Source organism: Lepisma saccharinum, chromosome 18 (assembly GCF_977018435.1).
Source record: "Lepisma saccharinum chromosome 18, izLepSacc3.1, whole genome shotgun sequence".
NCBI classification, from domain to species: domain Eukaryota; kingdom Metazoa; phylum Arthropoda; class Insecta; order Zygentoma; family Lepismatidae; genus Lepisma; species Lepisma saccharinum.
Window position 1 is genome coordinate 1,096,589 of NC_139246.1, and position 12,853 is coordinate 1,109,441.

At 40.4% G+C, this 12,853-nt stretch overlaps 1 protein-coding gene across 1 annotated transcript in view; it reads right to left on the bottom strand.

The window, feature by feature from the left end:
- LOC146002328 (Fanconi anemia group J protein homolog) overlaps positions 1-12,853 on the bottom strand; it is a 346,842-nt gene that overhangs the window by 70,043 nt on the left and 263,946 nt on the right. The window contains exons 7-8 of the mRNA XM_083140050.1: positions 5,252-5,340; positions 809-933 (exon numbers count right to left, since the gene is read on the bottom strand). Of these exons, the coding sequence (XP_082996176.1) occupies positions 809-933; positions 5,252-5,340 (214 nt within the window). The remainder of the gene's footprint in view (positions 1-808; positions 934-5,251; positions 5,341-12,853) is intronic.

A 12,853-nucleotide genomic window follows, 5' to 3' on the forward strand; every position in this document is an offset into this window, starting at 1 on the left:
TTCCATTACCTATTTTTTTAAAAAACGAGTACGGTAGGTGTTTTTTAATGTTCGTGTGTGTTCTGTATTACAAAATCAGAATAATAAACATGCCACTTTTTCTTTTTAACTGTTGCTAGTCAAATTTTAAAATTTGTGGCGATATGGTAGAGTTGACCACGTATTAGAAAAGTAACCCGTGGCTCGACAGCCCTTGAAGGGTCTAGGTAAATCTCTCGACTGCCAGTCTCCCTCACGCAATCCTACCTAGAGGTGTGGAGTTCTTCAACCGGCAATGGGGTGACGTGGGTCAGTCGTTATAGGAGATTACGGATAACGCTACTCACTCGCAGCTCCCCAATTTCCTCAGGATGGTGGGTTGCCACCTGTCTTATACACAGGCCGAGAACCCAGAGACCGAACCCATGCCATCCTGCAGTCAAAGCCCAAAGCACAGCACCTTAGAGCACATGGCTACAGAGGAGGACTAACATATATTAGAATGTATTGCATAGTTATATGCTTTCAAAACTTGAGCCATCTTTAGGAATGCCACTCCGGTGCAAGAATTAATTACTTTTAATCCAATCTTGTATTAATTAATAAATTAAATGTTTGAAGATCATTTTTCAAAATGTGTCTAGCTTAATCTAAGTTGGACTCATGGCTATTTTGGTCTGTATTTGCCAAAATTAAAAAGAAAAGCTGGCTCCTGAGAAAAGAAGGCTGGTGCCTGAATTTGTTTTTAGTACTTTGTACCGCTGGATTTGATAATAAATCAGAAAAAGTGAACCAACAAACAAACAAAAATAAAACTAGGCAATCTTACTGTGCTTTCCTTTTCTTCCCGGCATTTGTTGCCGGCAGCGACTCATCTAAATCTAGACTTGTCTCCAAAGGATGTGATGCTGCTTCTGCCTGCTTCTGTACTTCTGAAGTCTCGCATGCTTGAGTCTGTAATATTTGAAAAACAGCAGAGAATATCAGTGCATGAATTCAACTTGTTGCTTTGTACAGGGTGTCCGAAAAGTACCACACCATAGCCAAATCACAGTATTTGTTCAATGTGCTCTCTTTCGGGGGGGGGGGGGGGGGCATAATCTGGGCCAATGGCTTCGCATATGTCCTTGATTCTTGTCCAAAGATGAGCCATATCGTGCATTTTCATGCTGTACACCAGAGATTTAACATACCCAAATCCGGTGAGCATGGGGCCCATTCGGCGGCTCCAAAGAACGACAAAATTAATTTTATCACAACTTTACCATTTTGCCTATGGTGTGGGACTTTTCTGACACCCTGTATTCAGGAGTACAAAAGAAATATAAATATACATGGAAATTCACTCTTTTTGAGAGGAAGTGAATTTGCATTATTATAATTATTATTATTAACACAAACTATAAAAACCATTAAACTATTGAAAACAATACACAATACAAACACCAATACCTTTAACAAGAATGCACAGTTTTAATGTTTGTCTCTTGATTTTAAAAAATTGCATGAATTGTTATTGCATTCTGCAATATGTACATTAGGTAGGCATTTTGTTGTTCGACAACAATTTTTATAGCCAATATTCAAATGTACCTTTCCAACAGGGGTCATGTGGTCTAAGCCACATCCTTTGGGCTCTGGCAATGGGACGCAAGCAGATTCAAGTCTCCTTGGGGAAGAATAACAATTTTCCTCTTGAGATTTTTGGTCTGTGTATGGGATTCGTGGCCACCCACCATTGCGAGGAAATTGGGGAGCTACAAATGAGTAGCGTAACCCAGTCATGAAAACATACAACAAACGACTGTTCGACATGCTGACTACATGTCACCCCATAACTGGCTGGAAGATCTCCCACCTCTGGTGGGGAGTGGGACAGGAAGTCGGTAGGTAGGCACTGGCCCTCATGGGCTGTTATTATTCATATTATATTATTTTTCAAATTAAAGTTAACATTCCTTTCTTTATATATAAATTACCAATATTTAATTAACTTACAAGGAAGGGGAGCCCCAAGTGTTGTACAATTTTGAAACATGTAGTGTGTTGCATATACATACATAACAACACTAGGGTTACCAGATCACTATAAGGGAAATGTAGGACATATGTCCCAAAATGTAGGACACAAAATATTCATAATACGAGGTTTGGCTAGAAAAAAACCGGACTGATGCTATGAAATCTTTTATTCGGCATTTTGTACAACAGGAACTTTATCTCCTTCAAAGTACTCCCCTGCACGATCTGTACACCACTCCATACGAATTTTCCATTGCTGGAAGCAGTGTTGCCAGTCATTTTCGGAGATCATGTTCATTACATCCGTCGCTTTTCTTTGCACAGCTTCTACTGTCTCAAATCTGGTTCCTTTTAGGGCGGACTTCACTCTGGGGAATAAAAAGAAATCACAGGGAGCAAGGTCCGGCAAATACAGCGGATGTTCTAACACTGGGATGGCATATTTAGCCAAAAATGTCTTCACTGACAGGGCCGTATGGACACGAGCATTGTCTTGGTGCAGAATCCATGACTTCCGTTGCCACAAATCAGGTCGTCGTCTTCTTACTCGCTCACGAAGGGTTTTCAGCACATTAATGTAATGATGTTGGTTTACAGTTTGACCCTCGGGTACCCAATGAACGTACACAATGCATCGAATGTCGAAAAAGACAATCATCATGGCTTTGAATTTGGACTTGTTCATGCGAGCTTTCTTGTGACGTGGCGAACTCGGGGTCTTCCAATGCATTGATTGGCGCTTTGTGGCAGGGTCGTACGTGAAAAACCACGATTCATCACAGGTTATCACTCTCTCTAAGAATGTAGGGTCTGTTTCAATGTTCTTCAAAGTGTCCGTACAAATGTTCACTCGAGCTTCCTTCTGTTCCAATGTCAGGTTCCTTGGCACGAGTTTCGAACACACTTTACTCATGTTCAAATTCTCGTGTAAAATTTGTCGAACACTTTCTTTGTCTATTCCTGTGATTTCAGCAACTGCTCTAATGGTCAATCGACGATTTTTTCGAATCACATCACTCACTTTTTGAATGTTTGTTTCCGTTTTCGACGTGCATGGTCGTCCTGAACGTGGGTTGTCTTGGAACATTTCCTGTCCTTCTTTAAACCGTTTAAACCACTCAAACACTTGTGTGCGTGATAAGCACTCATCCCCGTACACAGATTTTAACATGTCGTACGCTTCTGTTGTGGATTTCCCCAGTTTGTAAAGGAACTTCATATTGATACGCTGTTCCATTTTAATACTCAGCATTTTTCCGACGGAGCACAGATGCACGTTCCACTTTGTCCAAGTGCCACAGCGAAACTGAGAGGCCTGCACCCAGGGCAATTAATCATTCTGTAGGCAGGGTATGGTGGTAGTATAGAATCATGCATTGCTCAACCTTTGCGCATTTGTTGTTTGCCAATAGCAACATCAATCCGGTTTTTTTGTAGCCAAACCTCGTAAATAATACACATCTCCAGAACATATTAGAAAGTAATTTAAAATGTTCAGCTTTTAATAAAATATAATTTCTTAATGAATTCTTAAATGCAAAATTTCAAAACTTGCAATCAATACTACACAATAAATTTCTTACTACATGTTTTAACTGGTACATCTCAGAGGAGGCAATTTTTATCAAAATTTCACGTTAGTCAAAATATATTTAAGAGAAACTGAGCATCTTTGAAATTGTACTGAACTCCAGTACCAAACGTTTTTACAGACTTTTTGAAAACATTATTTCTCTCATGACTCCGTTGTGCTGATGGTAATGAAAGTAATCTCATTATGACCTGTAATGGCAAACAAATATTCAGCAATTACCATAACTTGAAATGGATCCAGAAGTTTCATCTAGGGATGTTTCTAGTTCAATAACTTTCTTCTCTATACCTCCTGCTTTACAATCAAAATATTGAATAAGAATGGGAAACACCATCAATCAGTATAAACCCCAAGGCAAGAAAATCCACTCGGGCACTGAACAGCGACATCATTAGAATGGGGCCCCAGTGTTCTAGCAGAAACCTTTCCTTTCTTTTTGGGTAATGACTGAATCAAAATAAATTTCACTATTGAGTTTGGGAGTGCAGTCAATAGACTTGTAACTTGCATGATTTCTCTTTGTTGAACTGAAACACGTATTTTTCTAATTAATATCATGTGACGTTCAAAATGTAGGACATTTATGACATTTTTCAAATTCCTCCCGGATGCCAGACATGAGGCTAAAATAGGACATGTCTAGGAAAAACTGGACATCTGGTAACCCTATACATATCACGGAATTTGTAGGTATGCAACTTTGAGCTTCAAAAGATAGACTCCATGTCTAGTGACAAGAAAGGAATCTATCTACGTATCAGGCCACTGGCTGAATATTTTAGACAGACATCCAGATGGCTTCCATGGCATTTACAGAATTAAGTTTGTCCAAGTACTTGAAAGAATTTTTCTGTTTTCTTGAGTATCAACTAATGATGGACTTTCTTCTGGGAATTACTTTTTCCCTACAGATCTGTACACAATGTACATAACAGCTCTCACTCCCGTCTAATATACAACTAACAGAAACGGTTCTATATCTCATATCTTCTTCTCCCAATGTCCGTGCTCTTTCTACGTGCACAACACATCCCTCAACTCTCCTTCCGCCACCTATGGTGCATAGCATATCAATTTAGGCCACATGTCTTCTCAACTGGTCCTCGTTTGATTTGTTGTGTTACACCCACAGATAGGCTAATTGGGACCAGACCTACAGTTTAAAGTGGGATCTGAACCAGTGTGCAATGTGCTTCCACCGGGACGATGACATTACCACTATCAACCAGTCTTTTGAAATATCAGTAACAATCACATGGATCCTTACGTGTCACTCTACTCTTGCAAATGATGAAAGAGAAGTCTTGTAATGGTGTACATTTTCCCACACTACATACTCCTCGCATTAAGTTTATTACAGAAATCAGGCAGTTAATTTGCGGAGCTGTGTTCCAGGTTTTTCATCTTCAAGGACATTATTGAAGTAGGAAAAAGAAATAGAGAAATTTCAAAATAGGAATAGGCACAGACATGAAGTTATGGATGAGCTGCGAATAATTGTTGAAAATAATGCATAGCAATCGGTTATATACACTGTTCTTAACTAACTGTAGTTTTTAAGAGTTAACGAAGACGAACATTTGTAAATCTTTTTCAGAATTTATTATGGGCAAAATAATAATTAAATAGCCAAATGATAGATAATATTAGGTTTACCTGTTGTACGTTTCCTTTTGAGCCAAAATTCTTTGGGAGTTTAAAGTCATCAAGATCGTCATCACCACAGTCAGGGACAAATCCTCCCGCTGAAAATAAACAGTCGAGCATTACATACAGTAACATACAAGTGCGTACCTAATTGAACGCTTAAAATTATTTATTGTGGTCTAAAAAACTCACAAGTGAAACTGTGGGAAAGCTTCACAAGCTGTTATATTTTTCAACATAATAGTGTTGAGAGATTATAAATTAGGATGAAGAAGATAAGATAGGATTGTAATCACAAAGACAAAGGCCTAAAGACGCAAACTGCAATTTTCTGTCTCTGTCCCACTGAATCAATTAAAGAAAATATTATGAGTATAATTTTATATTGGGCTTGTGTAATGATTCTAAACAGTTATGATCTAACATGTATATCATGTCTGTAATGTTTTATATTAAAAGAATAAACATGCAAAGAAAGAACGAAAAAAAGGGGAAAAAACCTGTCTGCTATAAAATTGCATTTTGACTTACGTGCTTTTTCCCCAAACCGCTTAGAAATAGCATTACCACATTCGACAATCTTTGAAAACCAAGACCTGAATTGAATGATACTGGAAATTGTAAAACTAAGGACTCTAAACAGCTTGGACATCAATAGTAGTTTTGGTAGGTTCTAAAGTGCACCAAAGTTTTTCTTTGCATCCAATGTATTTTCAGGGTAATCAGTACGTACCAAGTGATTTAACCTCTCCACTCAAATAGACAATCATTATCCAGAGCATTCCCTGACATTCACTACGAGACTCGACGGGAAGCGGCCCGCCATCAGCGCTTGTCTTTCCCGGTGAACGGGTCCGCGACAGTCGCTTATATTAAACCTCAGCATTGTACTAAAAATAGGGAGAATTACAGTAGACGAACTTGCACGTGAAAATGCCAATTTCCTTCGGAGATGCCAGGAATGTGTTGCAGCAGAGGGACATCATTTTCAACACCTTCTGTAGTCAAGGTTAGTACACAATATGAAAACTGTAATTTTAATAGCCGACTCTACCGAATGTCGCTGACCCGTTCACCGGGAAAGACAAGCGCTGATGCCGGGCAGCTTGCCGCCGAGTCTCGTAGCGAATGTCAGGGAATGCTCTGCATAAAGACGGTGAAGTTAACTAACTAACTCTCTAGCCTTCTTAAACTCAAAATGGCTGCAGCAACACAAGCCTTCCATGTGCCCCTATCCTGGTCAAGATGAATTCATTTTTTCCCATCCTTACCGATTTTCTTTAGGTCCATCTCAACATTATCTCTCCATCTTCGTCTTGGCATTCCTACTGGTCTCTTACCATCAGGTTTCCCAACAAAAATCCTGTTAACGCTTCTTTCCTCTCCCATTCGTGCCACATGGCCTGCCCACCTAAGTCTTCTTCTTGATTTAATCATTATAATAATATCTGGATATGAGTACAAATTATGTAGTTCCAAATTATGTAACCTTCTCCACTCACCTGTCTCCTCATCCCGTTTAGGTCCAAATATGTGTCTAAGGATTTTATTTTCAAATACTCTTAACTTATGTTCCACTTTTAATGTAAGGAACCAAGTTTCACATCCATATACAGAGCATTCCCTGACATTCGCTACGAGACTCGGCGGCAAGCAGCCCGGCGTCAGCGCTCGTCTTTCCCGGCGAACGGGGTCGCGACAGTCGCTAGAGTCGGCTATTAAAATTACAGTTTTCATATTGTGTACTAACCTTGACTACAGAAGATGTTGAAAATGATGTCCCTCTGCTGCAACACATTCCTGGCATCTCCCAAGGAAATTGGCATTTACACGTGCAAGTTCGTCTACTGTAATTCTACCGATTTCTCGTACAATACTCTCTTTAACTCACGGATGGTGTGCGGATTGTCTTTGTATACTCTGTGGGGCTCAAATTTAAGAATTTTAGTGGTTTTAAATGCTGTGGTTTTTGAAACACCCGTTTCTTGTGAGAGGCGACAGATAGATTTCCGAGGAGACTGTTCTAACCTTTGTCCTATCTCTTCGAGTTTTTCCTCAGTAAGTACACGTGGGTTTTTCTTTCCACTTTTATTCAGAACTGACCCTGTTACTCTAAACTTTTTACGCGGTTTAATATAGTGATCCAATGTCGAACGGGAACACCAGGAAATTTCGTGGCACTTCTCCACAATTCCTCTTTCCATAAGGTAAACTTTTGTGGTGCCATATTAAGCCACAATCTTCAACACACGGACACAACACAACACAACTTCCAAGGGAGGATTATACTGGCGTCAGTCTGCAACGTCAACAGAAAGGGAAAGAGAGCGAAGGCAGGGAGACGGAAAAAAACAGACTGTAGCGTGACACTGTCGCGGACCCGTTCACCGGGAAAGACAAGCACTGACGCCGGGCCGCTTGCCGCCGAGTCTCGTAGCGAATGTCAGGGAATGCTCTAATACTACCGGCAATCTGTAACCGGATAATAGGATATTAATTTGAAAATAAAAGGCGATAGAGTGATAACTAGTTTGATAGGCTTATGCAGTAAAATTACATCAAATGATACCAAATTAAGAAGAAATGAAGGAATTCGGTAGAAATAATGCACTTACCTTCCTAATGAACATACTAAAAGTATCTTAAAATAGAATCTGTGATTAAGGCCGCCATATTGGAAAATCACTGAAAATCGTCGAATATTTCATTAACCGTTTGCAGATACGAAAAAATCATTATACCAAAAAAAAATAATAATAATAATAACTTGACAAAATGAAGTTTTTTGTGTTCATACAATTTTCCCCTCTCTCATCCTAAGAATACGGGTACTTGATGCAGGCCTTCACTTAATTGCTCTAAATTCCCAAACTGTCAAGTAGACCAAAACTAAACTTTATTTGTTATTGCAGCACATAATGATTTACTGCTTCTTAATCAACTAATAACCGTTTACCTCAAATACATTTTGAGCTTTGCTTGCTTGTTGGTAATTTTTAATTTCGTGAAAGCAACTATGCGCTTAGGTCAGTCGCACACCGGATGAGACCAGTGGCGGATTAAAGACGTTCTCTCGAAGGGGGCGGACACCCATTGCGGCGAAATGATAAAAGTAGGATCCGACGCGACGAGCCATTCTTGTCGCAAACCGTCTCAGGGAAGGTTTTACATTAAAAACATTATAGTTTCTTATGTTCATTAGTTTCTAGGTGTGCTATTAAAAAAAAGAACTGTCCTTGTGCAGTGGCGATGCGTGACATTTTTACGTAGTCATCGCAAGAGTTGCCAAAAGTCAGGGTCAATCTTTCAACTGGGCCGAAGGGGGGGGGGGGATTGCTACACTGGTAATGATGTAACAATGTTCGTACATGACGTGAAGTACAGATGGCCAAATCCATTTTTTCTTCTACGGAGTATCTGATCGTAAAATAAGGAAGACGAAACTTTCTTAATAAATTCTACCCGAAAAATCGTTATGGCTCTGAAATCCGGATAGTAAAATTTGCGAATTGAGAATTTTAAATTTTCCGGAATCATGATATTTTTGGCCATCCCTAGTGTGAAGGTAAGGTGTGATAGGAAAAAAGTTCTCTCTGAGTAAGTATGTCTGTCACCTCGAGAACAAAAATCTTGATTAGTCTTTCATTTGTAAGCATAGTAAACACAAAACAACAGGAAGTACTTAGTGTTGTAAAGCAAGAACATTTTTTTCCGAAATTAATATTTGGACCGCAGGATCCAAAAAAAAATAAAAGGAGAATTACTATGAAGGAAATACAATGGATTCAGATCTGCTCTTTTTTTCAGTTCTTTACAGCACTAACCGTGGGGAAATTTATGCTTTTGCTTACTTAAATCTTTCATGCACCATTACTTTCATGTATTCTGCGCAAGTTGTGTTGCGAAGCTCTTCAATATGCAATATGTGTTTTTTCTCTATATCTAAAGAACAAGAGCGTTGCATGCTTTACAGTGCTGGACATTCTGAGAAGTTTCATCTTGATGACGTCAGAGACACCCTGCCGTGTTTGAAAACAAGGGAGCTGAAAAAGGTCTGTTATGACCAGACCTTCAAGAGCGGGGGAAAAGCGGGCGAAAGACCTTGGATTCGCAGACCTGCTGCGATGAGCTGTCCCTCTTGGCACCATTGCACTTAACAGGAAACGTAGGCCGGGCGGTTGGGCACGGGAGGGGGGGTAGAACTGGGCTCTCCTTTCTATGCGCTAAACTTAGCGAATCTCTTGCGTATTTCTAGCTGTTTCATGGTGTCAAATATGCCAATATTCTAACTTTTTTTACCTCTTCTCTAAAATATTTAAAAAAGCAATATATATATTTTTTTTAATTTCGCTTTGTCATCGCCGCATCTCCCACTGGTCCTTGTGAAGAAACTGGATAGAACTACCACTTGTGCTATTTTCCTCAAATGCATGAAGATGTAGTACAGCATGTATTAAATAAATTGACTTCGTTGCACGAAAAAGTTTTGTTTCTATTTGCAATTAAAAACCGTCACGTTCAGTTGCCGCACTCTGTACAAGTCACATGCTTTTGTTTGCCACTACTTCAATCTTCCCGTGGATGCAAAGAAGAAATTCTCAAAATGGCGCGAAAAGCAGCCGGCGGTCATTTTCCGTGCAGTACAGGACAACAAAATGGCGGCGAATAACGCCAACTACCCTTTCGCGACCTCAATTTTGAGAGAATCGCGGTTTGTTGAAAAATCACGATCTGAATTTCTGAGACTGTGGTGTTGCCCGAGCAACGAGAAAGAGGAGGGGGCATTTAAGGCCAGCGAGAGCGCACGGACGGTAAATTTTTCATCCAACATGCTGGGTGGATTGTTATTTTTTCTGCTCCGATAACATAACCCGTGGTGCCGCTGGTTATGACGTGTTGCGGTGACCGTGTTTACCTGCGCGGTCTGCTAGTCGGCAGCCAGCACATTGTGGTCTGGTTGTCCTCTCGGTCGAGACTTTGTTTGGTTAAAGCAGGATATTGGGTCCGCGGAAGACATTACCCGGATTGTTTGATGTGGTGCCTGCCCGGAGGACTCCACCGGAGAGGAGAATTTCAATGAAGCCCCGGATGCGCCCTAAAGGGTCTCTCCTCCCCCCTCTCTCCCGGTAAAAGAGGGAGGAAAAACCCACGTTCTGGACATAGGGATTAATGCAGAGGCTTTTAGCCACGCTTTGATGAGGGTCCATTGCAGAGCGTTTCTCTCTTGATGGCAGCTTTGAACTAGCGAGCATTTTGGGTCGTTCATCTCTAAATTACATTAGGAACACCTCCCTCCCCCTCTGCGCGGACCCACAAGAACGTAGCCAATAGGAAAAAGGGAAGAAAATCCCCCTCAAAGACAAAGGGGGAAGTCTAGTTGCTGTGCACTTCCCGTAGGTTAAAAGAGACGAATAAAGGACCCAAGCAAGAGGATTTTTATGTCGTTGGAGTCTGAAAACAGGAAAAGAAAATTGTCTTGATCATCTTTTCTCTAAAATTCGGTTATTTATGGATCCCTGTTTTTTTATATACCCAGCCCCCATCCCGCTCTCCCCCTCTTCAAAATTTCTTTGATAGTCATCAAGAATTTGCCTTTGAGACGAAATATCATTTACCCTAGTTGTGCGGCGAGATAATGAGGTTTACGTGGAATTCTTTGTCAGTTAGAGATCAAAGCGGGCCTTATTTGCCCTGAGAATTTTCTTACGGTGCACAGGAACTTTGACGAGCGTCATTTAAATACTCATTTTGGAGCCAGAGTGGCCGCAGGAGGCAAAGGTTTTGCAAAGAAGGGCCTCCTCTTTTTTTTTTTTTTCCTCTGGTTCGCATCGTATAAAACTTCCATCTTGTTGGATGTCTTCTTGACTGTGCACTGTGTTGACAAATAGGCTTTAAAGCACCGATTATGCTCGCATGGTCCCGGCCTATATGCTTGAATATGAAGGGGTTTCCCCCCTTCTTTTTGCCAGAAAACAAGCTCTGGTAGAAGGACCGTTCAGAAGAGATCCGCATAAAGTTCTGTTTTGGTAGCGGTTTTAATTTCGTGGTCTCCCTTTGAACTTCACAAATAAGAGGGTGATTAAAATAATCTAGTGTACGGAATCTCTGGGTCGCTTGTCCTTGCCTCGGGAGGAATTTGCAGGCTACAATGGGGATGCAAAAGGTTCTCCATCAAAATGAATCATTATGCGGCAGTTACATGCGAAAATGAGCTTCCGTTTCTCCGGGGGGAAAGACAGTTTTTACCATTCCTGGAAGTAAAACTTTGCGTGCTCCTGAGGGGGAACACATTTCCAACCACGCTCTGCTCTCTGGCAGAAAACAACAACAAAAAATCTACTTTTTGCCTTAAACCCTTTAAGTGGTCTGGGTTTCACTGCAGCTGCATTATAAGTTGGAGCTGCGTTCAGGGGCGGAGGGACGACTAGGCAAAGTGAAAACTATCTGGCGCCGAAGAGTGAGGTGCGCGTAAATGCGCTACAAAGAAAAATGAAGTGATAAAATTGTACCTGACGAAGCTTATCACTTTCAGCATTACTAATACCGGGGAAATAATGTTTTTTTTTAGATTTCAGTTCTCGCATTGCATTCCTTGTAATTTGTCTGTGTGAAAAATAATCTAACCTTCTTAAACCCGAAGGTTTATAACTGCAGCAACACAAGCCTTCCATCTCTCCCTATCGTGGCGTGGGCAAGATCAATCCAATCTTTTCCATCCATTAGGTCCATCTCAACGTTATCCCTCCATCTTCATGTTGGTTTTCCTACAGGTCTCTTACCACCAGGTTTCCTAACAAGAATCCAGTAAACTCTTCTTCCTCGCCCATTCGTGCCACATGGCTTGCCCACCTAAGTCGTCTTGGCTTAATTATTATTAACAACATATCACTTTCATCATTATTAATACCGAGGAAATAATGTTATTTAGATTTCTGATCTGGCATTCCTTGAAGAACATTGCATCCTTGTAATTTTGTCGAATTTTTTTTACGTATAATATGGACATAGCTATGTAAAAGGATAGCAGTTCGAATCCAAAAGGATTTGAATCCTGGATTCAATCTTCAAAACTTCATACGACATTTCATTTTCTGAATATTCGAAGCTGAATCCCATATCCCGCCTTTCAAACCTAGTTTGCGATATCTCAATATCCAAAACCTGTATCTGATATCCGAATCTTCAAACCTGAATCTGATATCACTTTATTCAAACTTGAATCCGATATCCCTGTCTACAACATCCCTTAAAGGGCATTTAACCCTTGTAGCCTCACTTGCGGTGGAACCCTCTAGTTTCACCTCTGCATGCATTGAAGGACCTTCGGACAATAAGACGCAGTTAAATTTTAGACAATACTTTTCAAAGGAAAAGTGCGTCTTATGGTCCGAAAAATAAGATAAATACACAATCAATCTAACAATTTGAAAAACTATTCATATCAAATTGCACTAAATTACACAATTTAGGATATTATTGCGTTTATTATACCTACCCTGATCCTGTGCGTTCCTGATTTGGGACTCGACGAAAAAAATATCGCCAATCAGTGTTTGTCTACAACCTTAACGCACATGCGTCCATACTCGTACATTTATAACTCAGAAGCAA